At 52.2% G+C, this 1,128-nt stretch overlaps 1 protein-coding gene across 1 annotated transcript in view; it reads right to left on the reverse strand.

Moving 5' to 3' along the window:
* Window positions 1-439: 439 nt before the first annotated feature.
* LOC105512225 (cytochrome c oxidase subunit 8A, mitochondrial) overlaps window positions 440-1,128 on the reverse strand; it is a 2,317-nt gene continuing 1,628 nt past the window's right edge. The window contains exon 2 of the mRNA XM_011942613.1: window positions 440-758. Within this exon, the coding sequence (XP_011798003.1) occupies window positions 663-758 (96 nt within the window). The 3' untranslated portion in view covers window positions 440-662. The remainder of the gene's footprint in view (window positions 759-1,128) is intronic.

The raw sequence follows: 1,128 nt of genomic DNA on the forward strand, positions 1-1,128 counted from the left end.
AAAAAAAAAAAAAAAAAACCCAGGATTCTGCAAAGTTCCTACCCCCAATTAGGAAGGGCACCAGCACCTAAGAAATGAAGTCCACCAAAAAAGAAGACTAGAGAAGGTTGGACCGTTAGAGGAAAGGCTTCTAGCTGAAGATCCAGCCCCAACGGGACAGACACACACACACAGACACACACACACCCCCCACTGGGCTTTGCACAAACAAGGGAGCTGGAGGGGATGAGCCAGAAAAACTGCCCAATGACAAAAGGCTTTGTCTTCTCAGGAAGCCAGGCACCATTTAAAGGCACGGACGTACACAAGGAGACCAGCTAAGGCAGGCACACACAACCCACCACAGGGCAGTCAGCCGGGTGCTCTTCTCCACACCCCCACCCAGTGCCAGTGGAGGCATGAGCCCAGGGAGGAGGGAAGGCACAATGAATTTCTGAAGTAAAGTTTAAATAGATTTTATTGTTACAAGGGGGATCCCACCAAGCAAGGTCAGTGACCCCCCAGGAGGTCACCATGGAGACATCAAGAGGTCATGATTGCAGAAGAGGTGACTGGAATTGAACGACATGATCCAGGGGAGGCCGGCCAGAAATGCAGTAACATGACCAGGATAGGCCGGTGGGGCTGGTCAGGTCACAGTGTGAGGAGCAGAATCGCCCCCTTCACTCCGGCCTCTTGTAGTCCTCCAGGTGTGACAGGATCCAGCCCGCTGGCAGGAGGAAGGTTACAAAGCAGGCGGTAAGCGCAATGGCCTTTTCCTACACAAAGCACAAGAAAGAAGGCACCTCGGAGTCAGTATTCCCCTAGGCTCTCTAAGTCCTAGCAGTTCCCAGGCAGCAGAAAGCCCCCCTCAGGGAGCCAGGACTCAGAGGCAAGTGGGAGGCCCCTCATCCGTAAAGGAATCTACGCTCCAGGGAGCAGACAGAGCAGATCCAAGGCTCCACTAACCCTTGAGGTAAAGGGTCAGTTATAAGGAGGGGGAGGAATGAGAGGAAAGAGAGACAGCTGGGGTTAGGGTTCAAGGAGAAATCCACCACCAGAACACAAAGGAAGGGAAAGGAAGCCGGATTTATTGAAACCTGTTTTTTTTTTTTTTTGGAGACAGAGTCTTACTCTGTCACCCAGGCT

This window comes from Colobus angolensis, unplaced genomic scaffold (assembly GCF_000951035.1).
Source record: "Colobus angolensis palliatus isolate OR3802 unplaced genomic scaffold, Cang.pa_1.0 Scaffold21, whole genome shotgun sequence".
NCBI lineage: Eukaryota > Metazoa > Chordata > Mammalia > Primates > Cercopithecidae > Colobus > Colobus angolensis.